The sequence below is a fragment of the Talpa occidentalis genome, unplaced genomic scaffold (assembly GCF_014898055.3).
Source record: "Talpa occidentalis isolate TD23 unplaced genomic scaffold, MPIMG_talOcc4v2.1 talOcc4.10, whole genome shotgun sequence".
Classification (NCBI taxonomy): domain Eukaryota; kingdom Metazoa; phylum Chordata; class Mammalia; order Eulipotyphla; family Talpidae; genus Talpa; species Talpa occidentalis.
Genome location: NW_023600993.1, coordinates 5,071,260 through 5,097,276, shown reverse-complemented (window position 1 = coordinate 5,097,276; position 26,017 = coordinate 5,071,260). Strand labels below are relative to the sequence as shown.

The 26,017-nt window shown below is 47.3% G+C and overlaps 1 protein-coding gene across 1 annotated transcript; it reads left to right on the top strand.

Moving 5' to 3' along the window:
• Nucleotides 1-7: 7 nt before the first annotated feature.
• Nucleotides 8-17,577, top strand: EMC3 (ER membrane protein complex subunit 3). The gene is made up of 8 exons (XM_037522616.2): nt 8-404; nt 8,124-8,181; nt 8,517-8,610; nt 10,851-10,955; nt 11,637-11,718; nt 13,382-13,461; nt 14,184-14,266; nt 17,358-17,577. Exons 1-8 carry the CDS (start codon nt 250-252, stop codon nt 17,484-17,486), a joined length of 786 nt encoding a protein of 261 aa, XP_037378513.1. The 5' UTR covers nt 8-249; the 3' UTR covers nt 17,487-17,577.
• The last annotated feature ends 8,440 nt before the right edge of the window (nt 17,578-26,017 follow it).

The following is a 26,017-nucleotide window of genomic DNA, read 5'->3' as shown; positions in this document are numbered from 1 at the left end:
CTTTCCCGCCCGGCGCGACGCTTACTGACGCTACCGGCGCGCCCTCCGTGACGTCAAGCGTCCGCGCCGGAAGTGGACGGCCTGCGGCCGGGCTGGGAGCCGTGTGCCGGAGCCCGAGGAGCAGGAGGGGCTCGGGCCAGCCAGGCTGAGGGGCGCCAGAAGGCCCGGAAGCGAACTCGAGGCCGAGCCCCCGCACCCCGGGGGACAGAAACCCCACTACACCCGGCCGGGAGCCGGCGCTGTGTGACGATGGCGGGGCCCGAGCTGCTGCTCGACTCCAACATCCGCCTCTGGGTGGTCCTGCCCATCGTTATCATCACCTTCTTCGTGGGCATGATCCGCCACTACGTGTCCATCCTGCTGCAGAGCGACAAGAAGCTCACCCAGGAACAAGTCTCCGACAGGTCAGCGCCACCCCCCCTCCGGCAGCCCCACTCCATGACCTTGGGCAAGAAGGTGCCGGACTTACATGTCAGTTTGCGTGGGTTCGAGTCGTGCCCACGGTAGCTGGGTGACCTTGGCCGAATTATGGGATGTTTCTGTTTCGCCAACTGTAAAATGAGGTTGGTGACAGGATTTCTTCCCAGAGCAGGCGTCAGGATTACATTTTAGATAATGTCTGCAAAGGTTTTAGGACGGGGTGGGGGGAAGCGGGGGATCTCCCTGGTGCCGCAAGGGGTTACCTCTCAGCACTGTAAAGCTGTCGGCAGCCTTTGGAGTTCGATCCCCAGCCAGGGAGCTGACTCACTTGGCGCAGCACACCTCTCCTGTCTCGCCTGCTGCTCCCCACTCTGTCTCTGGTGAATCCTCTCACCCTCCTCTGGCCTACACCCCAACTCTTATATGCATAAAGTTAAAAAAATAAATCTAACTATTTAAAAAAAAAAAAAGCTTTAGGACAGGATTTGGGGCTATCCAGTGCTCCAAATAGTGTTGCAGTTATTAGTCTAGTCACCACCCCTCTGTGGATTTATGTAGCTATGAACTATCCTGTCCTACCTGTTTCTTGGGGAGAGTTCCAAGCACTTTGCATTGTTGGCTTTTAGTCTTTGTAACATCCGATCAAATAGGTGTAATTATACTCACCTCATTCAGCACCTGTTTTATGCCGGATGCTATGCTAAGGACTTCTATCCATTAACTTATTTGAATTTCAGTGTAACTCTGAAGTAGATGCTCTTGTCTCATAAAAACTGAAACTTAAAGAGGCTCCATGGTTCCACATCGTGTCATTCAGGACTTAAGCCAAGACTTCTAGCTCCACTATACCACAGCAGTCACTCAATTATTTTTCGGGAGCATCAGTTTCAGAACTAATTTCCTGAGGATAATATTTAAAAGTCAGGTTACTGCAAAAAGAAGGCTACAGCAAGAGGCAGGAAGAGCTCAGACATTGAGCACTGATTGATTGCTGCCAATCAGTTGTTCTCATTTCATCCACACATTTATACTGAAATAGATCATCCTAAACCCATTTTTACACTTGAAGAAAAGGAAGCCCAGAGAAGTTAAGTAGCCTTTCCAACACAACCAATATAGTAAAATGCTGTGCCAATAATTGAGCCTAGACCATGTTTCTCTTGTGTTAGGACTGCAGGCATATCGGGTGTACTGGCCATATGCTTAGTTGGTTCAGGGGCTATGCAGAGTATCCCGTGTCTTAAACACATAGAAATGTATGTGGTTGCATACAGCTGGGAATCTGGTACTTGCTAAGGCTGTCCGGCCATAAAATGTTACCACTTACAGAGACACCTTCAAGTGTAGAACTTCCTAATAGATGAATTTTAACTTAAGAGTCTGACTCTGAGGCCTCTCTGGTAGCGCACGGGTTAAGTCTCAGCACTATCAAGGTATTGCCACAGACACTGTGACATGAGTTTGATCCCCTGCCACATAACTGACCTACATGGCACAGCAGACCTCTCCTGTCATGCCCGCTGCTCAGCAGTGTATTTCAGTAGATCCACCTGTTCTATTTCCCACTCTGTCTCTGGTGAATCCTCTCACCCCCTGTACCTCTGGCTTACACCCAAGTTCTTGTATGCATAAATAAATAAAAATAAATCTTTAAAAAAAAAAAAGAGTCTGACTCTGAAGTTAAATTCTCTCAACCACGATTCCTGCTATTATAGATTCTTTGCCACAGTTTTCTGCCCTGGCTCATTGTGATTTTCAAAGCAATAGTTCTGAATATCAGGTCCAAAGTTCCTTTTTCTAACCCAAAATGAAATTCATAATGGATGTAGTTACATTCAAGAATGTTTTAAAGGAAGATTTATTGCAACAATCAGGAAAAATAAAAGGAAAATACATTTACATTTCATAAATGCTTTGTACAGCTGTCCTAGAAAGTATAAAGCAGAAGTCAGGACAATGCACCTGGCTATAAGATCACCATAATTGGTGGGCCTCCCCTTGGCGCAGCGGTTGAGTGCTGGGTTGCGAGGCTGCCCGCAGCCTCTGCAGCACCAGTTTGATACCCGGCCACCAGAGAGGGTCCCACCAAAAAAAAAAAAAAAAAAGATCACCATAATCGGGATAGGTTCAATCTGTGTGAACTACTTAGATATTACAGAGGGCAATGTTGTCTTGGATGTGATTTTCCTAAATGGTGAACTGCTCTTGATAAAGTTCAAAACAAAGTGCAGTTTTCTCTATACAGTAGACTCCCCCCACCACTTTACAATAATAATCTGTTCCACAGATGCAGTTATATAATGAAAAAATTATAATGTGAACCCAACAATACATGGATATTTCATTATTTGTTCTAAGACAATTTTCAGCACATAGCTAAGCTTACATAATACTGTGATTTATATAATAGAACAACAGAAATATTAAGAATTTCATTTTTATTGATATTAAAAAATGAAATTAGAACTGTGTAAATTAACTTAAATTAGAAAAGGTTATATTACAATTACTTAGAGTTTGCTAATGTGGTTGGTGGAAAAACCAAACTGTCATACCAATCACTAACTTACACTACCAACCTGCTTTTTTATCTTTTCTCATTTCAGATTTAATTGAAATTTTCTTTGTAATACACTCTTTGGGATCCATGGCTACAATTTAGCACAGTATTTTTAGGCAATTCAACAACCACTTGTGGTAAAGGATACATACAGTCAGAAACAAACATTTCAATACTGAAAAAAAAGTGGATCCATGCAACAAAAGATCCTTAAACTGACAATAGGCTGTGATTGACTCACATACTAACAGTTATTCAGATGCCCCACCCACATCATTTGTTGGCAGCAATCATAATGTAAATATTAAACCATAAAGTGATTTATATTTTAATAGTACGGACTCATCGTAAAGTGATTTGACTGTATAGTCGGCCAGTTATAAAGTGGGAGTTGACTGTATTTACTTAGTGGTTGTGTACCTGTAAATGTAGTGCATATAGACATCATTCCCTCCCCCCCAAAAAAAATGGAAGTAGGTTTGATGGCAGACAACTAATAACAATTCCATGAGATATTCATAAGTAGTGTGAGACATGAACAGTTCTGTTTATTACACAACTGCCCCGGCATTGAGGGACACTTAACATCCCTTGTTAACCCTGACAGTTGACACTGATTCTCACTTTTTTACCCCACCCCATCCTTGGACAACCCCAAAAGTTCCACAGATGTCCCTAAGGCCCGCTAGAGGGCAGTGCCACATGGAGAACCACCAGGTCATCATTTGAATGTGGGTAGAATGCTGAGCAGCTGGTTCTGAACTGGCCTAAGTCCAAGGCAAAAGATGTTTTTTAGTTGTAAAACCTTCCTCTGAATGTGGTGTAAGTTTCTATTAACCTGGGTGGTAGTGAGACATTATGTAAATTATTAAACTTTTACTACCTCAAAATTTAGTAAGTATTTTTAAAATGTATACAAAAATGAAAAATACATTAATATACACATATTTGTGGGTAGAATGTATGTAAAAGATGTTCCTAAGTTTGAAGATTGAAGGGGTAAAAAGGCAAACAAACTATATAGGACTCTAGTTTGAGAAATACTTTAGAAATCAAAGTTTTACTTGAAGAAAATTTTTTTAATTGCAGATTACCACTGCAAAAGAGAAGCTTTAAATTTATATATAGTACAAGGTTGGTTGGTTTGTTTTGTTTAAGCTATTAGTGGAAATGAAAATGCAAAATTAAAAACTGGGAGAATTTGCAAACCCCAGTACATGTATGGTTCTCAGCGTAATAAGCCCCATGTTCAGAATACACAGGGTAATGTTAAGCTTGTCGTCATTCAGGAGGCTAAGCTGCCTCGAGGTCACCCTTCTCAGCACCAGTTCTGCAGAAGTGCTCAGCGGTGTAAATACAGACCTACCTGAATTTCTGTTCATCACAGTGTATGTAGAAGTCTTGACTTATCCACAGTGAACAAGTTTTTACTGCTGACCTTGCATGTTTCCTGCCCTGTGCTGTGTACTACCAGGCACAAAATAAGCAAAGTCAGGATCCTATTCTCAGTCAGTTTCAGTCCAAGAGATAAATGCAAAAGAAAAACCATTAATCTAGTGCTTAGGATTTGCCAAGTACAGCGGTAACCGCTTAGAATGAAGCAGTATATGAATATCCGTTAAAATCATGGGGCCTCCCTGGTGGCACAAGGATTTAAGAAGCAACCTATGAAGCTATCCGCAGCCACTGCAGTACGAGTTCAGTCCCCGGCCAAGGAGCAACCCACATGCGCAGCGGACCTCTCCTGTCTTGCCCGCTGCTCCCCTCAGCAGTGTATTTCAGTCAGTCTGTCTGTTCTGTCCCCAACTCTGTCTCTGGTGAATCCCTTCACACACACACACACACACACACCCCTCTGGCCTGTACCCCATTTCTTGTATGCATAAATAAATAAATCTTAAATAAATAAAATCATTTAGTACATCCCTTTTGCCCTTTTTTAAAAAGTGTAGTAAAAAATATACCATCTTAACTATTGTAACGTGTACGGTTTAATGGCATTACCTATATTCCTATTGTACAACTGTCTACTTCCAGAATATTTTCATCATCCCAAACAGAAACTAACCCATTAAGTATAACCCCTTCTCCCCACCTTGAGGCAAGCACCGTTCCTTATGTTTCTATATGAGTTAGGCTTGTTTTTCAGAGTGCACATTTACATATAATTAGTGTTTATCTTTCTCTGACTCCTAATTTCACTCAGTATAATGTCCTCTACACTCGTCCATGTTACTGCAGCGGCAGGATTTCATTTGTTCCCGTGGCGAATAACACCCCATTGTACGCGTCCACATCTTTGTCACCCATTCACCCACTGGCATCGCACTTGGGCTGCTTCCCTGTCCTGGCTGCTGAGCATAATGCTGCAGTGAGCATGGGGATTCCAAAAGTGGGGTTGCTGGGTCATATGCTAGTTCCCTTGTTAACTGTTGGAGGAGCCTCCACATCATTTTCCGTAACAACTACATCTATTCATATTCCTAGTGTCAGAGGTCTCCTTTCCTCCCCACCTTGACTCTTTTTTAAGATTTATTTTTATTTATATAAAAACTGGGGTGTAGGCCAGAGGTGCAGGGGGTGAGAGGATTCACCAGAGACAGAGTGGGGAGCAGAATAGGTGGATCTACTGACATACACTGCTGAGGGGAGCAGCAGGGAGACAGGAGAGGTCTGCTGCGCCATGTGAGTCAGCTCCCTGGCCAGGAATCGAACTTGTGCTGCAGTGGCTGGTGACAGCTTGGTAGTGCTGAGACTTTAACACCCTGTGCCACCAGGGAGGCCCTCCGCTCCACCACTCTTAAAATAAAGATTACAATACAGTGGGACTCTTAAAAAGGGAAGGAAATATTACGAGCTACAACATCAGCGAACCTTAAGGACATTGTGCTAGGTGAAGTAAAGCGGACACAAAAGACAAATTAACTAAGATTCCATCTTTGTGAGCCAAATTCATAGAAACCAGAAGTAGACTGCTGCTTAGCAAGGGCTGTGAGCAGGGGAAAAGAGGAGGTGTTGTTCAGTGGGTAGAGTTTCAGACTTGTAAGCTTAAAAAGTTGCTCTGTTTCACAGCAATGGGAATGCATTTGCCACTGCTGAGCTGCGCTTAGATATGGTAAAGATGGAACTTTTTTTACCACAATTAAAAAAATACAGTGGGGGGGTCTCCCTGGTGGCGCAGCAGCTGAGCTGCCAGCAGCTTCTGCAGCACCGGTTAGATCCTCGGCTGCTCCCCGGCCACGGGGCGAGAGTCCCACATGGCGCGACAGACCTCTCCTGCCGCCCGCTGCTCCCCTCAGCAATGTACCTCGGTCCTTCTGCCTGCTCTGCTCCCTGCTCTGGCTCTGGTGAATTCTCTCACCTTCCCGCGCTTCTGACTGTACCCAGTGCTTGCATAAATAAATAAATACATCTTAAAAAAAAAAATACAGTGGGACTTGCATAGCCTGGTGTAGTCTGGCTCTTGCCCATCTTCCAAGACTCACTTTCCCCAAGTTTCCCGTAGTTCCTTTTCTTCCCGCTTATGGGTTTTTCTCGTTCTGAGAGACCTGTACTCAGTCCTGCCACAGGACTTTTGCCTGTACTCTTCTCTCCAGCACTTGGCCAAGGTAGTCTCTACTCTCGCTTAAGATGGATGCCAACTTACTCACACATCCTCAGCAAGCTTTGCGAGACCTTGGCTTCCCAGGCTGTCAGGCCCCCGGCGTACGCTCCCATTTATACCATCCGGCTGAATTTCACGTGTAGTCCTGTGGTTCTTATGTCTCGCTTCCCCACTGGACTTGAACCTTCGAGATATTTGCTTTCTAATCGCTGTTCTTATCACCTAACATAACACATGGCACTCACGAGCACAAGAAATATTTGTTTGCTAAGAATCAGTCTGTTAATTGTACAGAATATGAATGAAGGTGAAGGAAATTCAAATCCTTTGCCTAGCATAGCTCACAAATGGCTGAGTCAGGATTTAAAACTATCTCTCTGATACCAGAGCTTAAATTTTTACCCGCTGTTCTATACTCAGGGCTGCTGAAACTGTTGGTGATGAAGGACAGATTTTTTGTTTGTATTTTCTACACTATCTCAGGCTCACACTTTGATCCCATATTTGGATGCTGTGACAGTGTCACCATAAAAGCCTCTGAACCCCTATTCTCAGTGTCTCAGGCCTTGGAGTGGCTTTAGATTCGCTCCCAGGAAGCAACGCACTGTCTGTTATCTCTGTGCGCCCCTGTGTGGAGCAATCAATTGTACAGTTAACACAGTCACGGTCAAGAGGAGGAAGACCCGAGAGAATTCCACTGGGACATTGGGCAGAGTTTCATGGAGAGAGTAAGGCTTGAAGAAAGTGTTGATCCGGGTAGGGTACGAGTGTATTCCCAGCCTCTGTAGAAACTGAAATCTGCATGTAGTTCAGGCACTGCAGGTGCTTTGTATTAAAGAGTAGCGAGTGAGAACAGCAAGCAGTTTGTGTTAATTTCTGTCAAGGATTTCTATTAATTCCCGGAGGGCTTTTTTTTCCTCATTAAAACGCTTTTGAAAACCTAAACTAAATCTGTACTTTCATCTCTGCTCTATTTGGTATCTGTGTCTCGGTATCACCCACTTGTATTGCACTCTGTGATCAGTCAGGTTCAAATGTCACCAATACTGTCATGTGGTAGCTCAGTAAATGTTTATTGACAGCTCGCCAGCAGCCTGGATCCTCGGTGAAACTTCTCTTTGCTGCCAGATAACAACCGTCTCAAGCCCTGGAGCCATTCTTTGTGGGTTTGAAAAGTTCCTTTCATCCTCACCTCCCTCCACTTGCCCCCACCTCTCTTCAAATTTTTACCCTTTTCACTCAGAAGGTTCCTGCTTGGCTCATTATAAAGTAACAAAAAGCAATGTCTGAAAAGTGCCATCCTGAGAAATCTTTGTTCAGAAACACAGTCACTTTTGAAAGATGGCTTTTTTGAGAACCCAGTTGCTAGGTTAAATACGTTATTTGGTCTTAAGGGTGTTTGTATTTTGAGATGTTTCCCGCAGGACTGTCGCCAAAGAGGCCCTCTCTTTTGTTTAAATAGGCCTTCTACTTTATCCTCTCATTTTCTTCTAGTGTTTCGCTTTTTAAAAATCTCATTGTCTTGGTTGTATTTTTCAGTCAAGTCCTCATTCGAAGCAGAGTCCTCAGGGAAAATGGAAAATACATTCCCAAACAGGTACTCATTTATCTTTTATTAAAAGCTCCATGATTCGCTGTTGAGGGCAGTAGATATCTGAATGTTTTATAAGGGGACCCTTTGGGGAGAGCTGAAGGCTGGCAAGTCTGGGATGAGGCTGTAGCCAGCGGTGCCTGCTGTCATTGTGACCTCACCCTCCTTAGGAAATTGTTTTTAAATGTGACTCAGCTAAAGTGTCAGGTTGACTGCCAAGTAGGTTGCCAGCTCTGAGTGTAACAGCATATTCAAGGGCCTTCTGACTAAACCTTGGGGGGAAGTTTGACAGTTTGCTATGTCACCCTTTTGAAACTTAAAGGGCTCTTTTTTTCTACTAGTCCTTCTTGACACGAAAATATTACTTCAACAACCCAGAGGATGGATTTTTCAAAAAAACGAAAAGGAAGGTAGTGCCTCCTTCTCCTATGACTGGTATGTTTATTCCCTTCCCGTCTTTAAGGAAGATTTTTAACTTGAGGTACTGTTTGGAGGGGTGGGGGGTGTTTTGTTTTAAATGTTAAGTTGTCGAATGTAGTATCCTAAGGAAGCACAGAGATCATCGAGTACAGGGCTCTGTGGAAGGAGGTAGAGTTCTCTTTTTCAAGTGAATCTGGGAAACTCAGCATTGAAAGTAGGTTAAAAAAAAAAAAAAAAGCAAAACAAAAGCCGTGGGCTGAGAGGGCAGGAAAGCCGGAGCCACCGGCCCTCGTCTCGGCTGTGCCATCCCTCAGGACAGAGGGCCCCGTGGGGCACCTAGAAGAAGTGCCTGCCCCTGCTCCCAGCTCCCAGCTGGCCATTGCTTCTTCCTGAATGAGGAGGAGCTTGCACTGTTCCCCACACCAGCCATCCACTTGTCAGACAGGACTGCAGGGCCCCCTACGACTTGTTGCTTTACAGATTTATTCCAGTGATCCCAGGATGCGACAAATACAGCATTTTTGACCAGATGCAAAAGAATGTTTTATTCTGTGTTGACTGACCCTCATTTGAGCACCTATTTCTTTAGGAGCAACAACCAGAATTTCAATCCAGACAGGAGGTACTAGCATTTAGTTTAGTAATCCTTTTAAAAAAAACTTACGGGCCTCCCCAATGGTGCAGCGGTTGAGCGCTGGGTTGCGAAGCTGCCCGCAGCCTCTGCAGTGCCGGTTCGATCCCCAGCTGCTCCCCGGCCACTGGAGGAGGGTCCCTCAGGGCGCGCAGACCTCTCCTGCCGCCCGCTGCTCCCCTCAGCAGTGTACTTCGGTCCTTCTGCCTGCTCTGCTCCCCGCTCTGGCTCTGGTGAGTTCTCTCACCCTCCCGCGCGTCTGACTGTACCCAGTGCTTGTATAAATAAATAAAAATAAATCTTTAAAATATATATATATATATAAGAAGCCATTTAAAAAAAACAAACAAACAAATTTACAAGAACCAAAAGACCAATAAATAGATGAAGAGATATTTGACCTCACTAAAATCTGTGGAGCAAATTAAAATAATTTGCCCATTAAATAAATAGCAAAAAAATAAATAAATAAATAGATAGATAGATAGATAGATAGATAGATAGATAGATAGATAGATACTTAAATTGGCAAAGATTGAAAAACTGGACCAAAACTGCTGCTGTGAAGATCATGGGAATTAGACCCTTTCACGGTCATTGAAGGACAGTGTGACTTGGCAGCATTGTTTATTAGAGGAAAAAAACTGGAAATAATGTATTGATTCCCCCCAAAGTGATAGGCGTGCCACACAGCGGACTCCTGTGCAGACACTAAAATGGAGAATGACACCACTTGGAGATACTGTTCATAATATAGTAATTTTTTAAAAATTTAAGCAGCGTCGGGGGGAGGGGAAGCCTCCCTGGTGGCACAAGAGGTTAAGTCTCGGCACTACAAAGCTATCTGCAGCACAAGTTGGATCCCTGGCCAGGGCGCTGAACCACATGGCGCAGCAGACCTCTCCTGTCTCCCCAACTGCTCCCCTCAGCAGTGTATATCAGTAGATCTGCCTGTTCTGTTCCCTACTCTGTCTCTGGTGGATCCTCTCACACCCACGCACCTCTGGCCTGTATCCCAGTTCTTGTATGCATAAATAAATCTATTTTTTTTTAAAGATTTATTTATTTTTATAAAAGAGCTGGTATATAGGCCAGAGGCGTGGGAGGGTGAGAGGCTTCACCAGCGACAGAGTGGGGAACAGAACAGGCAGATGGACCGAAATACACTGCTGAGGGGAGTAGTGGGCGAGACAGGAGAGGTCTGCTGTACCATGTGGGAATCTCCCTGGCCGGCCGGGAATTGAACCTGCACTGCAGAGGCTGCGGACAGCCCACAGCGCTGCACTCAACCCACTGGTCCACCGGGAAGGCCCAAAATAAGTCTTTTTTAAAAAAAAAAAAAATTAAGCAGTGCAGTAAGTGTAATTTCCCTTTATCAGATGTGTTATGAAACTGTGTGGTGCATGTGCGTTATAGACAGAGGAGAAGCTGTGCAGCACACTGCTGCCAGTGTTCACAGAGTAGGCCCAGGAACTGTCTGTATCCTGTGTTTCTATATCATTTGAATTTTTTACAGTAAACTTATATTACTTTAATTATCAAATAAATTTAGAATGTTAGAAAGTCAGGAGGAAGTCCTGGCCTACAGCGGGGTGACGTCGGGCCGCTTGTGCTTTTGCCTCAGATCCCACGATGCTGACAGACATGATGAAAGGCAACGTGACCAATGTCCTCCCGATGATCCTGATTGGCGGGTGGATCAACATGACGTTTTCGGGCTTTGTCACAAGTAAGTCACCGCCCCAGAAGACAAGGTGTTCGCCTCATCCGTGTTCCTCTCCCACGTCCCTGGCCTGAGGAAGCCACGTGCTGTTGAGCCGCCGATGCCGCAGGGCCCTGTGTCCTCGGGTGGAAACCGACAACATCCTTGCAGCAAAACTGTCAATGTTGTGTGGTTTATGGCCCTTTCCCCAGACTGACTCTGAGTTCGTGATGTGGGTGCTTTTTTCCCCAGTCAGGACTCGAACAACTGACTTGCTGGTTTGATTCCAGAACTAATTTGGTGTTCGTTTGAGTAGATGGGTGGAGCCTGTGCTATTTCGACTTCACTTTGTCTATTAATCAGTTGTTTTGAGTTTATTCAAGCCACTGGGGTTTCTTAGCCGTGCGGTTCTGTGTGTGTACATTCCACTCGGGTTTAAGGGGTTCGTGCGGGTTCCTGTCAGCTTTTCTGTCACGGCGCAGTTCAAGCCCCTGCTTCGTGAGCAGTAAGGAGGCTGGCGCTCAGCCATGGCATGGTGACATTTGCCTGTTATTTCTTCAGAAATTGACACAGATTTCCTCTTGGAGATCATTTCCAAACTCTGTGCAGTTCAGAGCTCCCAGCGCCTCAGGCGCCGAGCACAAGCAGTCGCACGGAGTGTGCTGGGGTGACGGACGAGTGACAGGAGCTTTTTTTGTCTTCCTGCAGCCAAGGTCCCATTTCCCCTGACCCTCCGCTTCAAGCCCATGCTGCAGCAAGGAATCGAACTGCTCACATTAGATGCATCCTGGTAAGAACTTGCTTTTAATAAATAAAAGCACAAACCAATACTAAAACCCGTGTCTCTTAAGGAAGATTTGCAATTTCCATGCCTCACTGGACTAGGATTCTAGAGTTTTTTCCCCATCAGAATGCCACTCAGCGTGCCGTGGGTGGAGACGGCACAGCTTATGTGGGTCCCACAGAAAGAGAGGATGCGTCATCCTCTTCTCTGAGTTTTGGGACTGAGAGCACAAGGCAGATGTGTCCACTCCCTGAAGGTTAACAGATGAAGCCCAGATCTCAGGCCAGGCAGACTTTTAACAATATCCTGGAGTTTAAGGGAGTGGGTGTTTGTTATTTTTTCCACAATAGGTGCTGCTAATAACATTAACTCTGCATTGGCGCCAGTCACTGTGCTAGGTATTTTCCGCATATTTTATTTTATCCTCATTCCAACCAGTGAAGTGAGTGGAGGGATTGAGATTGGACTACAGAGTCGGCCACACCCAGCACTCGTGTCTTCTGTGTCACTGTTTATTCTAACAGTAATAAAACCTCAAATCCGAAAAGCCCTTAGAACACTGCTGTAGCATCTGGAACCCTGTAGTGCTACTTCCTCTCCAGATGGTTCTGTCTGTGGCTTCCCAGAGACTGGCATAACAGGTAGCGAGGCAAGAGCGGCCTGGGCAATCTTGACTCACCTCCCAGTACCTCTGGCTGCAGGGAGGGCAGGCCAGGCCCTGCGCAGGGAAAGTCTTGGTTTGCACAACTCCATAGAGAGGAAGTCTGTGCTTAATAGGAGTGGCTTGACCTTGGCCTTCCAGGACCACTGGGCGAAACAAAAGCTTCTTGGGCTGCAGAAAAGTTTGTTCTGCTCTTGTCAACATCCAGGCAGGTACATGACTGACCCGCGTGCTGGAAAAGGGAAAGCTGGAACCTGGATATACAGTTGGCTTTCTGTTGGCTGCAGATCAGCGACATTCCCTGAGCAGTGAGCGTTTACTTCCCTGCGGCCTGTGCAGTAGCCAGAGGAGACTCCTGCTGTTGAGGGCCACAGGGATTGGAAGGAAGTGCAGATTCTTCCCCTCCGTGTGCCGTTTATCATGCTTCTCTTAGCTTTTATTACATGCGTGTGTATTTAATGGAGGCACGTGGGACCTAAGCTAAGGGAAGCGTCATGGAGAAGTTCAGGACTTGGAGTGGCCTTCCCGGCAGCTGCAGTCTCAGCACTGTGATGTTTCCTAAAAGTCGCTCTAGCCCTTTTTAGAACGGACCCTGCCATCACTTGTGCCTTCCATGAGGGGATGGGGTCTGGTCAGGAGCCTCTTTCTGTTTTTATTAAGTATTCCTGTATTGTTTGCATTTATTATAGATAACAGGTATGTGTTGTCGTAATTAAAAATAATAAATGGTTTCAAGAGACATGGTGTAGAAAGGAACATAAACAAACCTCACAGTCCCTGATGGGTGAAGCACCCAGCTGTGAGCTCAGTCCTTGCTCCTAAAGGCGGAAGAGTCGCCCGCAGGGGGCTGTGACTGCCTGCACGACCTGCTTTCTGCTGCGGATCTGCCTGCATGAGTGGAACCCACCCAGCTGATGTCTCTCTGTATGCTGAACAACCTTGGGGTGGAAACTAAACTCCGTGAGTTTCTGAGGTAACGGCCTACATTGTTTCCCATTTACTTTGCAGGGTGAGTTCCGCATCCTGGTACTTCCTCAACGTCTTTGGGCTTCGGAGCATTTACTCCCTGATTCTGGGTCAGGATAATGGTAAGAGGCCCAGCAGGTCCCATAAGCAAACACTTTGATCGAAGTATCTCCCTTGCCAGCACCAGAAAAAGCAAATATGTCGTGCAGTTTTTAGGACTATCCTGTGCTTCATTCCTTAAATTCGTTGCTAAGTTTCTCAAAGATATTCTCAGAGTCTTCAGAATTTCAGTGTCGGAGTGAAGGTGGAATCCTCCCTGGCAGTCGTGGGACAGTGTTTAGTTCCCCAAGTTAGATGCCCTCGTTGAGGGGTCTGGCGCCAGCAGCCTGAGCCTGGAAGGAGGCCCAGGTCAGTGGACGACTTCACTGACGAGGGCTCCTGCCAGTCCTGGTCCTGGCTCTCCTTCCTAATGCCTGGGGCTTTGGTCTAGTCACTGAACTATCCCCATGTGCTGTTCGCTTGTCTGTAAAACAGGAACCTTCCTGGCTAACCTGTGGGGTGGTGGCTAGGGTGGGTGAGGCCGAGTGTGTAAAGTCCGCCAGTGACACACCTGGAAGAAAAGTGACTAGTGGTAATTACCTTTAATTTGAAGTGAAGGTTAGTGCTTCCTCTAGTTACCTTCTCCTGCTGCCATTGTGTCCCCTTTTCAGGAGAGGTAATAGCTGGTGCCTGGTGAATCTATGGTATGGTTGTTAACCTCCGCCCGAGCATCTCCAGGTGTTGTAAGAGGAGGGTGCCGGGTGCTCTCTGAGCACTGTTCTCACCCTTGTGTCTTCTGCTGCAGCCGCTGACCAGTCACGAATGATGCAGGAGCAGATGACAGGCGCCGCCATGGCCATGCCCGCGGACACCAACAAGGCCTTCAAGGTACACACTCCTCCCACCTTCAGTTACCTGAGTCTTTACAACTGGGCTCCCGGAAGGGAATGGAGTACGTTAGTTTATGCGTCTCTTGTTCCTAAGACAGAATCGTCTGTTACGTAAATTCAAGATTCTGAGGAATACACACACACACACACACACACACACACACACACGACTATTAGAGCTAACAAACTAGGTTTTAGGCTACAAGTCCAATATACAAAGATCAACTGTACATTGATAATAAAGTGTGAAATGATATTAAAAAATAATTCCATTTACAGTAGTAGCAAAAAGAATACTTAGAAATAAATTCAACAAGAAACGAAGACATGTTGAACATTACAGAACATTGCTGAGAGAAATTAAAGAAGCCCTACCCCTGTGGGAAGACCTCCATGTTCATGTCCAGAGGATTGGGGATTGTCGAGATGGCCATGTCCTCCAAATTAATCCTCCAGCGTGACCCCCACCGACAGTCCACCTAGCTGATCTTTTGCAGAAGTTAACAAGCTGATCTCGAAGTCCATCCAGAAATGCAGGCAATGCAGAGCAGCCCAAAAACTGCTGAATGTGAACTAAGTGGGAGGCTCACACTCTGATTGGAAAAACTACTTCGGGGCTGCAGTGATAAGGCCGTGTGGGCCCAGTGATTGGCGCGGTGGAGTAGAACTGGGAGCTCAGAAGTAAATTCCTGCTTCTAAGATCAAGTGACTTTTGACAAGATCATTCAAGGCGGGAAAGAGGCTTCCTGCTCACTCAGTTCAGAGTTTGCTGTTCCGGGGAATGAAGGATTTTAGAAATATTTTATAGTAGCAATGGCCACACAGTGTGGTGAGTGTTACCAGTGCCGCTGGGCCGTAGACTTAGAATGATTAAAAGTGGAAAGTTTTATGTATTTTTGCCACAATAGAAAAAAGCCTCTTTATAAATAATATTTTTAAATGGACCAAAGCCCTGAATATGAGCTAAAAGTATAAAATTCTTAGAAAAATACGTGGATGTACATATGAGCTTGCATTGGGCAATGTCTTCTTTTTTTTTTTTTTTTTTAAAGATTTACTTATTTATGCACACAAGAACTGGGGTACAGGCCAGCGGTGCGGGGGGTGAGAGGATTCACCAGAGCCAGAGCAGGGAACAGAACAGGTGGCTTGACTGAAACACACTGTTGAGGGGAGCAGCAGGCAAGACAGGAACGGTCTGCTGCACCATGTGGGTTGCTCCCCAGCAGGCTGTGGATCGAACTCGTGCTGTAGAGGCTGCGGACAGCTTCATAGTGCTATGCTTAACCCCTTGCGCCACCAGGGAGGCCCCAGGCAATGTCTTCTTAAATATGACAGTGACAGTACAGTTACCGAAAGGACAGATAGATGGGACTTTGTCAAGATGAAGACTTTCGTGCTTCAGAGGACACTGTCAGGAAAGTGAAGAAAATCCACAAAATGGGAGAAAATGTTTGCAAAGGGCCTGATACTCAGAACAAGAACTCTAAGAATTCAACAAGAACTAGAGAACCCTGTGAAAAATAAGCAAAGATTTTGAATAAACGTGTTTCTAGAGGAAGTAAATAAATCCCCAAGAAGGTCATGACAAGATGCTCAGCATCAGAGGCCACCAGGGAAATGCGAGTGGAAGCCGCATCCCCGTGGTTGTGTGATTCAGCCACGCTGGGAATGGTGTGGCCACTTTGGAAACAATTTTGGCCATTCCTCAAAAAGTTAAACATAATTACCGTATTACCCAGCAACTTCACCTTGAGGTAAATACTGAAGAATTGAAAATGTATTTCCACACACAAGCATCTATAAGAATGTTTGGCGCGCTATTCCTAGTAGTCTAAAAAGCAAAACAACCCACAGGCCCATCATCTGATGAGCATAAACAAAAGGGAATATTTGAGAATGTATTTCATGGAACATTACTGAGCCATAAAATCCTGAACCATGCTACAGCTCCAACAGGGAGAAAGCATTAAAACGTGGTGAGAAACCAGCCAAGGCCATACCTTATATCCAGAATGGTTGAATCCAAAGACAAAGCAGTAGTGGCTTCCCAGGCTTGGGAAAAGGGGGTGACACATCACACCCCTGGTGTGTCTTCAATTTGATACAGTTTCTTTTTGCAGTAAGGAAAGTGTTCTGGATTAGAAGGTGGTGATCGCTGCACAACTTTGTGAAAAAAACCACTAAATTGTAGGGCCTCCCTGGTGGCACAGCAGGTTGAGCACAGCACTGTGAAGCTGTCCGCAGCCTCTGCAGCGCAAGTTCGATTCCTGGCCGGCCAGGGAGGTACTCACATGGCGTGGCAGACCTCTCCTGTCTCGCCTGCTGCTCCCCTCAGCAGTGTATTTCAGTTCGTCTGCCTGTTCTGCCCCCACTCTGTCTCTGGTGAATCCTCTCACCCTCCTGCACCTCTGGCCTGTACCCCAGCTCTTGTATAAATAAATAAATCTTTTAAAAAAAAAAAAAACTCTAAATTGTGCACATTGAAAGGGTGAACTCTGTGGCATGTGAATTATTTAAAAAAGAACCCAGATCCATCAACCGATAAGTAGTTAGAGTGAGGTACATAATGAATATGTAGTACATGTTAAATTTCAAAACATTTTTAAAAACCCATTAATTAAAGGCAGAAGTTGTCAGCATTACCAGACTACCTGAGAAATGGGAATGGTGCAGCTACTTCGGAAACAGTTTTGGCCATTCCTCAAAAAGTTAAACATAATTACCGTATTACCCAGCAACTTCACCTTGAGGTAAATACTGAAGAATTGAAAATGTATTTCCACACACAAGCATCTAGGAGAATGTTGGGCGCACTATTCCTAGTAGTCTAAAAAGAAGAACAACCCACAGGCCCATCATCTGATGAGCATAAACAAAAGGGACCTCAGTGACCTCCAACAAATTATGTGATCTTTCTCAGCCTTCGTCTCCTTATCTGTAAATTGGGGGTGGAGCTGAATGGGGAGACAGTGGCACCGGCCTGCTGGGTGGAGGGACCTCACATACGCGCAGCGCCTCCCCAGTGCCTGGCCGGGGGCAGGCCAGTAACAGCCTGCTCTCCCTGCCCACCCTTCTCTTCCTTGCAGACAGAGTGGGAAGCTTTGGAGCTGACCGACCACCAGTGGGCACTGGATGATGTGGAAGAAGAGCTCATGGCAAAAGACCTCCACTTTGAGGGCATGTTCAAGAAGGAATTACAGACGTCTATTTTTTGAAGCGCCAGCGGGGATGAGCTGTGTCGGGAGCTCAGAGCAGCACTTGTAACTTGCGTGTGAGCCAGAGCCTCTGGGAATAAAAAGGAAGGTGTGAGAGCCAGGGGCCTGGGCGAGGATGCATCTGTCTGAGCCAGGTTCACCTTTCTTTGAGACTGGAGAAAATCTGAGGCATATATAGGGCGACTTAGAGGAAACAGCTATTTTTTACATTTTAAATTTTCCTTCGGTGACTCCAGTAATGAAAGTCAGAGAAAGGGGGAGACTCGAACTAGTGACTATAAAACTTAGCGACAGTGCAGCCTGCGGACAAGCGTTGTCAGTTACACCACTTCCCACGTGCAGTGAGCCTGACTTCTAATCACAGCAAATTCCTATTTTCCTGGGATCCAGACATCCCGCAATTTACCTTTAATTTTTGTGACATTTTTATAACTTTCTTTACACAAAAACACATTTTCACTACTGAAAATTTCAGAGCTATGGGTGAGGGGAGTGAAGCGTTTTGTGTGCTTTCTGAGCCTACAGAAGGACGTGTCAAAACCTTGCTCAGATAAACTTCAGAGTGAATACCCAGGGCCTGGACAAACTCTGCAAACCTTCTAGATCTCTTCCTACTGTCCAGTGGAAATCAGTGACCCTAAGACACTGCCAGATTCTCAAGTGCCTTTGGGATCATCAAAGACAGGTTCAACAATGCGCGGTCTCGATCTGGGGTCAGAATAGATCAGATGCAGTGAGGCATCAGTGGTGCTGCACCATACATGGTGGCCAGCTGAACAAAGACCTCGTTTCCCAGTTACTCTGGATAGAGGGGCGCTTACACATCTCTGAGAAGGCAGGGAGGGCAACTACTGGCAGATGCGTAGGCACGGGCTGCCCGGGAATCATTCTGTCTGGCTGTCCCCGGGAAGTGGCAGGGTGCCGTTTCTGTACCAAGGGGCGAGTATAATTTGCATGTTGAACACTGTAATCAAGAACAAATGACTCTTGACTCTATAAATTAAACCATCCTGTTTTCTCTTCTTGGCCTGTAAAAATGTTGCCTCTGGGTCACTAACCACTTTCTGCCCCAGTGCTGAGTGTCTGGTGACCAGTGCTAGAGACTCCAACATGAAAAAACGATCCTGAGGGATGGCCAGGAACGCACCAGAGGCACAAAAGGAAATTGGGGGTTTTTGCTTTTCTTAGGATCACAGAACCTCTGTGAGAATCTGCTAGAAGCTCTCACCCTGCTCTCCACAGGAAAGCACATGGGCACAGACAGATTTTCCGGGTGACATGGGGGATTGGTAAACCCTCCAGAGCCTTGTCACATTGAAAGGGTGACCCCTTCTGGAAAACAGCCTGGCATTTCCTCAAAAAGCTAAATATAAGCCTTCCATATGATCTGGCAGTTCCACTGCTAGGTAGGCAGATACCCAAGAAAAATTAGAACACATGACCACACAGAAACTTGTACACCCATGCACACAGCAGCATTATTCACAATAACCACAAAGTGGCACGACCCAGTGTCCCATCAGCAGATGAGTGGGCGACCAGGTGGCACACCCACACCATGGAATGTTACTCAGCGGCAGAAAATGGTGACGGGACTGACAGGTCCTGTAAAACAGCAACCCTGACGCGTTACACTTGATGAGAGAAGCCAGTCACTGAACACACACACAATCCTCTTGTTTATGAAATGTCCAAAATCAGCCAAATTCAGAGAGACAAGAGGCAAGTCAGTGGTGGTCAGGGCCGGCTGGAGCAGAGTGGGGGGTGACTGCTGATCTCAATGGGAACAAGATCTTTCCAGGCGGTGAAAATGTTGCGGCAGCTCCCCTGGGCCTCCACTAAGCCTCTCCTTTTAAAATGTAAAAAAACAAAAAATAAAGTTCTCAAACTGAATGTGGAACAGTTGCACCACAACTGAATAGCACACCTGCAATAACAGTCTTAGGTGCGTGCATTTAATCTTGTAAGCTGTCAGGGGAGAAAGATCCTAAGCCCTTGGCAGCTGAGACCCGCAGGATCATGGGGAGGAGGCTCTTGTAGGCACACAGGCTGCAGGTGGGGGCATGAGGGGGCACATGCGACTGCTACTGGGTGCAGAGGGGTCTCGCGACAGCCAGCATGTCCCTGAGCCTCCCAAGTGCCTTCATCCCGGCCCTGTCACACTTCCTCCCAACCCTGCTCTGGCCCCAGTTCCCTTCCCTTCCCCTGCTCGGCCCTGCCTCACTGGAGACGCCTGGGAAGATGAGCAGGGCTCAGAAACCTCCACCCTCCAGAGCCTCCAGAGCCAAAAAATATTTCTACAGTCAGCTCACAAAACGCACAGCCAGCCCTGTGAAACCTTCTCCTTTCTCCCTTTTCTTTGCAAATCTCTCTCAGTTTTTGATTATGGAAAATGTCAAACATACACAAGAGGGGAGAATACAGCACCGCACCATCCCCCGCCTCAGGAAACACCAACTTCCTGCCATTCTCCTTCCACGAATCTCCAAACCCACTTTTTCCCCTGGAATATTTTAAAGTAAATCCCAGAAACTATCCTTTCACACAAATCTTGCAGTAAGTATCTCTAGCACATGGGAATTTCTTAAAACCACATACCATCATCACCATCATCGCACCTAATTATCCTCCATCCCCAGTTGTCTTAAATGTCTTCTCTGGTGGTTTCCTCAAAGGCCACCTGCATGGCCTCTGACTACGGTCTTAGGTCTGTTGTAACATGGCTTCCTCCCCCTTGCGAGCCATTTACTGACAAAACCATGTGTTCTATGGCCTTCTGAGTGTTCTGTGTTCTTGATAGCACGCTTACCTGGCTGAGTGGGCTGAGTCTTCAGGTTGTTTCTCCTGCAAGGAAAGATAAAGGGGACTGTGTGAATGATGGGTGGAGAGAAACTAAGCAAATAAACAAAAAAAAAAGCAATATTCACCCCAGGAAAAACAATGTCTAGGAAAGGAGTTATAATCATACTCCTTGAGATGGTTTGAATAACTGTTTCGCGGTTCTAGCATAGTGAATGCCAAACAGTGACAAGCTGAAGCAGTACAGGACAACAGCAATGGAAGAGTTTCGTATTCCTCAGTCGCTGTCAGCACATGAAAATTTAAAACAAGAAGAAAACAACATTAACAGGGTACGTCTGATGTTTAGAAAATAGGTATAGGTGGGCCTCCCCTGGTGGCGCTGGCGGTAGAGCACCACCCTGTGAAACTGTCTGCAGCCTCTGCAGCGCCAGTTCAATCCCAGCCAGCTGGCGAGGGTCCCACATGGCACAGCAGACCTGTCCTGTCTCGCCCGCTGCTCCCCTTGGCAGTGTATTTCGTCAGTCTGCCTGTTCTGTTCCCCACTCTGTCTCTAGTGAATCCTCTCACCCTCCCGTGCATCTGGCCTGTACCCCGGTTCTTGTATAAATAAATAAATAAATCTTGAAAAAAGAAAAAAGAAACTCATTAAAGAAAATAGGTGTAGGTCCTCCCGGGTGGCACAAGGGGTTAAGACGCAACCTATGAAGCTATCTGTAGCCTCTGCAGCACAAGTTCTATCCCCAGCCAGGGAGCTACCCACATGGCGCAGCAGACCTCTCCTGTCACGCCCACTGCTCCCCTCAGCAGTGTATTCCAGTCAGTCTGCCTGTTCTGCTCCCGCTCTGTCTCTGGTGAATCCTTTCACCCCAGCACCTCTGGCTTGTCCCCCAGTTCTTGTATGCATAAATAAATAAATCTTTAACAAAAAAAAGAAAGAAAATAGGTGTAAATGCTGGAAAAGATAATCAGAACACCCAGAGAGAGTTGGATGGAAATGGAAGTGAGAACATACAAGGAGGGAAATGGTTTTTTTAAATGTGTACCAAACGATCAGACTTATTCACAAAAAAAATCTTAAAGAAACAGGTTCATCTAGCTAGTATCATGAAATGAGTTAAGACTCCAGGAACCGGGCCTCCCCTGGTGGCGCAGCGGTTGAGCGCTGGGCTGCGAAGCTGCCCGCAGCCTCTGCAGCACTGGTTTGATCCCCGGCCACCGGCGAGGGTCCCACATGGCGCGCAGACCTCTCCTGCCGCCCGCTGCTCCCCTCAGCAGTGTACTTCGTCAGTCTGCCTGTTCTATTCCCCGCTCTGTCTCTGGTGAATTCTCTCACCCTCCCCGGCTTCTGATTGTACCCAGTGCTTGTATAAATAAATAAATCTTAAAAAAAAAAAAAAAAAAAAAGACTCCAGGAACCTGCGACTTAATGGGGCCGGGGTGAGAGGCCAAGCTGCACCCAGAGTCCAGGCCAGCAGGCACCGCACAGAGAAGGCCGACCAGGCTGTACCATCTCCCACCTCTTTGGCCTTTTCTTTGTCCATGTCTGCCAGAGCCACCAAGTGCAAAAATGCCAGCCAAGTGCTGGGCGTTGCCTAAACAGGGCGTCATGACTGCCAACCACATCACCTTTGCCGTTTCCCTGTCTCCCTCGGCAGCTTCCAAGGCACTTCCAGGTGGGAGCTCCCAGCCCCTCCCAGCCCCTCCCAGCCTGTCATCTAGTAAGGCACTGACTGTAAAGTCAGACTTGTGTGGGGGCCTGTGATTTGCTGTGTGATCTTGAGCAAGTTACTTAACCTCTCTGAGCTTCAGTTTGTCAGCTGTACGATGGAGAGCATAGTAATGGGGTTGCTGCCAGAACTTGAAAAAACAAAGCACGTCAGTTGTATAGCAAAGCTCCTGACAGACTTAGTATGTAAGAAGCAGCCACTGACCAACCCCTATAAAGTTGAAATTTTATCCCATGCATCTCTGCCATCCCAGAGTCTTCAGGATGATGCTGGGGGCTCCTTTTGGAGCCAGGATACCCCCACACACACTTGTACCTGTCCCCCTCCACTTAGAGTCACCTCCACCCTCAGTCAGTCTCCTCTTTCCACAGGATCTGCTTTCATCTTGGCCTCTGGCCAAAGGGATCATAATCTCTCTTCCTTTGTCTGGAATCTCAGAACCCCAACCCATGTGCAGTTTGGAAACAAGAGGATTGGGACACCTGGCTCCAAAGGGGCAGCCTGGGAGCAGCTGGATAATTCTGCAGGGACTGGGGGGTGGGAACTGTCAAGTCAATGAGACTTTGCAGGGACACAAATGGGGACTCTTGGCCACTTGTCCTTGGGGAAAAGAGAGGAAGGGAACCAGGCCAGCTCTGAGCCTGCTGAGAATCGCAACACCTCCAGAGGAGGTTCACCAGAGTTCCCAGGAGGCAATGAGAGGACAGGTCTGGAGGCTTCAGCTTCTGTAGTGTGCCCCTGGAACTGCCCTCGACCAAGACTGCCCATGGGTGGGTGGGGACAGGAAGAGAAATGATCTTGGACAATGCCCCCCAAAAGCAAATTATCTATTACATATAGATCCAGATAACTTCCCACAAGATTAGAACTGGCTAGATCAAACAGGATTAAAAAAACAACAAAAAACTATAGACCCTTACACGAGGGCCAGAAGCCAACAGCACAAAAAGAGAGGGGGAAGACCCAGTGGATCAATACTGGGCAACAAAGTAATGTGGTTCCAGAAACAATTCATTGTGAGGCCATGTTAATGGAGGAGTAGAATCCAGGAAAAGGGAGGTGAAAGTTCGGCTTTATTCCTAACTGTTCAGTTCCAAGGGGCATTCTGCAAGGGAGACCGTGTTGACTTGGTAACACACAGCAGATGTGTCACAATCTGTCACTCAAGGAAAGGCTGAAAGAACTGAGTGTTTGACCTGAAGGGAGAAGATTCTAGAGAAACGAGAGATTTTTTACAGTTCTGTAGGGGTGCCCACAAAGGAAACAGTATAGCTGGTTAAATGGTGGGATGAAACCGGAAAAACCTAAAACCTCCCCCAAAGTCAGAAAAGCTTGGATGCAGGCACCGCCACTTACCAGCTGCTAGGCGCTGAATGCTGTTCACACTCAACATGTCAGACACAAGTGATGGCCAAGTTCTGCTTTCCTTGAGAACCCTGGGAGGGAGGTTTCTGTTCAAGTCTAGGAAAAATTTTCTTTCTTTTTAAAATAATTTTTACCTTTCCTATCTCTGATCACAAAATAAACATGCAATGGTATAGAATACTGGTCAACAGAAGAGCGAAGTCAAACAAAAATCATATCAACCACTACTTACCTCCTGATTTTTAGTGACAGGAGAGATAGGAAGATAGCTAGGTAGACAGATATTTACAAAAATGGGACCATACAAGAAATTGAGAGAACAGAGCATCTGCATGGAAAGATGTACACATCAGTGTATAAGAATGCTTATCGCAGTATTGTTTCTAGAAGGGAAAAAAAAAGGCTATAAAAACCCAGACCCATCAGTAGGGGAATATTTCTAAAGTTAAGTAAATGACAGTGCACAAAGCACTGGGCAGCTCGTTTAAAGAAAAGGGTGGAGGCCTCCCGGGTGGCGCAGGGGTTAAGTCTCAGCACTATGAAGCTATCCCCAGCCCCAGCCGGGGAGCTGACCCAGATGGCACCAGCCGACCTCTGCTGTCTCCCGCTGCTCCCCTCAGCAGTGTATTTTTTTTTTTTTAAAGATTTATTTTGTTTTATTTATTTATTTATTTATTTATTTATGCAAGCACTGGGTACAGTCAGAAGCGCGGGAGCGTGAGAGAATTCACCAGAGCCAGAGCGGGGAGCAGAGCAGGCAGAAGGACCGAAGTACACTGCTGAGGGGAGCAGCGGGCGGCAGGAGAGGTTCAGCAGTGTATTTTGATCGGTCTGCCTGTTCTGTTCCCCACTCTGTCTCTGGTGAATCCTCTCACCCCCCACACCCCTGGCCTGTACCCCAGTTCTTGTATGCATAAATAAATTTTAAAAATGCTTCCTACACATTGCTTAAGGCAACACAAAGTGGCAGATCAGCATGCACTGTATGAGCCCAAAAAGAAATGAAGGCACATATTTACTTGTATACGCAAAGGAGGGAGCGTGATATTGACAGTGGGCACATCTAGGGGGCAGAGTTGGAGAGGCCACGGGTAAGACAGTGTGTTCTTTGAACATTTCTGTTACTTGAATTGGGACAAATAGCATCTATGAGCTTTAGCATTCAAAAGACTGAAACTTTAGTAAACAACCATCTACCCTGGGAGTTTCTCCAGTCACTAGGAACTCTACAGCATTTTTAAGGACCACCTCTATTCTTTGTGCGAATTTCTCTTAATGTATTCAACCTAACAGTGGACACTGAGGATGTCACGAGTGTCCAAGGTGGGACCGTGACATTTTGGCAGTGTCTCTGCAGACCCAGCCATCTAAGCATGCCCTGGAGGGAGTGACGGACAGACAGGCAGTGCCAGCGCTGGGAGGCGTCTGCAGAACAGTCCCTGCTGGCAAGAGGGTAGAAACCACCCTATGCCCAACCTCAGGACCTGGGTAAATAAGAATCACAAGCTGACCACATGCCGCCATTCTCAACAGTGCAAGCCAGAAACGAGACGGGTCTGTCGCTTTGCACATGGAAGAAGTGGAGGCTGACATATCTGGCAAAGTGAACGGGCCAGGCGAGTCAGGAACAATGTGCACAGCATGATCTCATTTCTATTTAAAATGTGTGACTGTGCATCAGAGCAGATCTTAAGGATAGACGTCAAACTGTAGGTAGGAGTGACCTATAGGGAGGCAGGGGGAGGGACGGATGGAGGAATCCCTAAAAGGAAGTAGGTGTAGAGGTATCAGGGAGTGAGCTCCCCGTCTCACACGGTGTGCAAACAGAATGCCCCCCTATTCCGGGCTGCTGCGGCGGGGGCTCCACCCCGCTCGGGGGTCACCCCGGCCCGCCCCTCCCGGGCCCGAGGACCTCTGAGGCGGGAGGTCGGGACCGGGCCCTGGGGAAAGGGTTAAGCGGCGCCGGGCGCTGCTGTGGGCGGGCTCGGCGATCGGCAGCGCCGGGCTCGGTTGGCCGAGCCTGAGCATCTCGGAGGATGCGGCGCGGCAGCGGCTGCAGGACGCGCGCAAGGTGAACGCGGGGCTGCGGCGCGTGCCCAGGTGAGGAGCAGGCCCGAGGGGCGACGGCGGGCCGGGCCGGGCGGGGCGCGTGGCCCGCAGCCCCCAGCCCGGGCGCGCGCGGCGGGGCCTGCACCGGCGCCCACCCCGCCGGGCCGCTGCGGGAAGGCGCGGAGCCAGGGAGAGCTGGAGGGAGCGAGGTAACCCGAGAGGGACCCGCTCTGGAGGCTGCCCTGCCCCCAGGCCGCCGCTCCCGAGCTCCTGCGGCAGGCGGCTGTCTCCCCCACACCCCAATAACAACCTCCGGCATCGGGAACCCGGGGCTGGGCAGCTCCCTCCTGGCCCGCAGATGCCCGCAGATGCCCGCAGCTCGTGGCCGGGGGTGGCGAGCAGATGGCAGGCTTGTCATCCCGGGCCCCACTCAGCCGCCTCCTCTGCAAAGCTGTGTGGACCCCTCAGCAAGATGGGCTGCTCTGGGTTTCTTAACCCTCGTGCGGCCATTGCCTGCTGTGTGACCTTGGGCCAGTTGCTCAGCCTCTCTGAACCCAGGTTTCCTGGCCGCGAGATGAGCGCACCCGC